At 30.7% G+C, this 2,208-nt stretch overlaps 1 protein-coding gene across 1 annotated transcript; it reads left to right on the top strand.

Moving 5' to 3' along the window:
• The first annotated feature begins 755 nt into the window (after window positions 1-755).
• Window positions 756-1,371, top strand: LOC111796057. Its single transcript, XM_023678745.1, has one exon. The coding sequence runs from the start codon at window positions 780-782 to the stop codon at window positions 1,236-1,238; it is 459 nt and encodes a 152-aa protein (XP_023534513.1). The 5' UTR covers window positions 756-779; the 3' UTR covers window positions 1,239-1,371.
• The last annotated feature ends 837 nt before the right edge of the window (window positions 1,372-2,208 follow it).

Genomic DNA, 2,208 nt, shown 5'->3' on the forward strand with positions numbered 1-2,208 from the left:
TCTCGACTCATAATCAATCGCTTTTAGCCCAAAAATTCATTCCCTTTGTTTCATTTACGACCGGACGTGACATTGTCATGTTATTTATTCAATGTGCTATTTTATAATAATTTCATTGGTCTTATCCCGTATACTTTATGTATATTAATTATTCAGCATGATTAAATCTCGTCACATTTGTGGGGCCTCTATATAAGCCTTAAAATAATGCATATATATATATATAATATTATGTGCCATGAATTCAAATACAAGGTAAGATCATAGCTTAATTAATAATTAAAAAAGTTGACCTTAATTAAGAGTCACATAATCACGTTGAGTGAATTTAATGATTGTGTATGGTTTACGACTTAGCTTAATTAAAACTTAAAATTAGTGGTTGCCATAATAATAATAATAATAATAATAATAATAATAATAATAATAATAATAATAATAATAATAATGTTTTGGTTATTAATATGAATTTTCTCATGGCCCTGCCCTAGGCCAGCTGCCCAATAATTTTAGGGATACCCTATCACCGTTGCCAAACAGCCCCACCACGGAAACAAATTATTTTTCAAATACAAACAAAAGGCCACAAGAATTGCGATTTACTCCAAAGGGCAATCTCGTAACTTCACATCCACGACTTGTTGTTTTGTTCGTACGAGTAATTTTGGGGTTCTTTATATATCCCTTTGAATCCTTCCTTCTTCTTCCTCCATTCATAAAAATTCAAACTTTTTAGAGATAAAGTTGAAATTTTAATTTTTTTTTTTTTTTTTGGGGAAATGGGTAACAGTTTAAGGTGCTGTTTGGCTTGTGTTCTTCCTTGTGGAGCTCTAGATTTGATCCGGATCGTCCATTTGAGCGGCCATGTGGAGGAAATTGCCCATCCCATCACCGCCGGCGAGGTTCTCAAAGCCAACCCAAATCATGTTCTTAGTAAGCCTTCTTCACAAGGAGTCGTTCGCCGGATTCTCATTCTCTCCCCGGAATCAGAGCTCAAAAGGGGTAGTATTTATTTCTTGATTCCGGCCACTTCCTTGCCGGAGAAGAAAAAAAACGGCGGCAACACCTTCAAAAATTCGTCAAAAAAAACCAAAAACTCTACCGCCGCCGTCCCCGTTGACACAACCTCCTACCTCTCCGATATTGTCTCCGACAAGAAACCGTCGCGGCGGGACCGCCGCGGCGGCAGCCGCGTCGTTGTATGGCGGCCGCATTTAGAGAGCATCTCTGAAGACTAAAATCATATAATTCACATCAAAACAAATTATTTTCCCGGCGGCCGGATCTGATTTTCCGCCGGCGATTGGGAAACAAATCGGAGCCGTAATTCGGATTTTTTTTTTTTTTTTTCAGTTTTTGTTCCGAGCTGTGAAATCTTGAAGAAAAAAAAAATTACTCGGAATTTTTTTTTTTTTCCATTCGTTTTGAAGAGGTAAAAAAAAAAATCAGTTAATTATCTCATGGGTAATTTGACGAAGGCCATGAGATAAAAAAAAAAAAAAAACGTTTGGGAATTGTATTTACTGTGTCTCGAGAAATTGTAAATTGGTTATATAGTTATTTCTATTTTGTTTATTTATTTATTTTAAATATTAGTGACAAAATTAAAATTCATAATTTACGGCAATATAATTAACATTTACAGTTAATTTGTAATTAGGGTAAAATCCAATTCAATGATTGGATAATTCTTTTGACTTTTTGATTCCTAATTTAAATCCAATAAATTAAATAAATAAATATTTTTCTTTCAATCATTGATGAGCTGGCATTAATTAAATTATTTTCTTTAATACTGTTTAATCTTCCCACTGACACATTATGTATATTATAAAATGAATTTGTCATTATTATGTTAAAAAAAATCTATAATTTATTTAATTATATGAAAATTAGTTTTATTATATATTTAAATTTTAATAACTATGAAATAATACATTGGCTCGAGTTTTTATCTTACATTGAAAAAATAAAAATATTATTTTTAAATTAAAAATGAATTAAATTACTAAATTAAAATTAAATATAGTTAAATTATTTAATTAGTTGCAGTAACCAAGATATTTGATTCTTTCATCTCAGTTAGGGTTTAATTAAGTTTAAAATTTAAGATTAAGTTATTAACCTAGATATTTGATGAAGAACAAAGGCACTAAATTATTAAAGAACTTACCATATAGTATAATATTAATTAAAATAATAGATTGA

Source organism: Cucurbita pepo, chromosome LG05, assembly GCF_002806865.2.
Source record: "Cucurbita pepo subsp. pepo cultivar mu-cu-16 chromosome LG05, ASM280686v2, whole genome shotgun sequence".
NCBI lineage: Eukaryota > Viridiplantae > Streptophyta > Magnoliopsida > Cucurbitales > Cucurbitaceae > Cucurbita > Cucurbita pepo.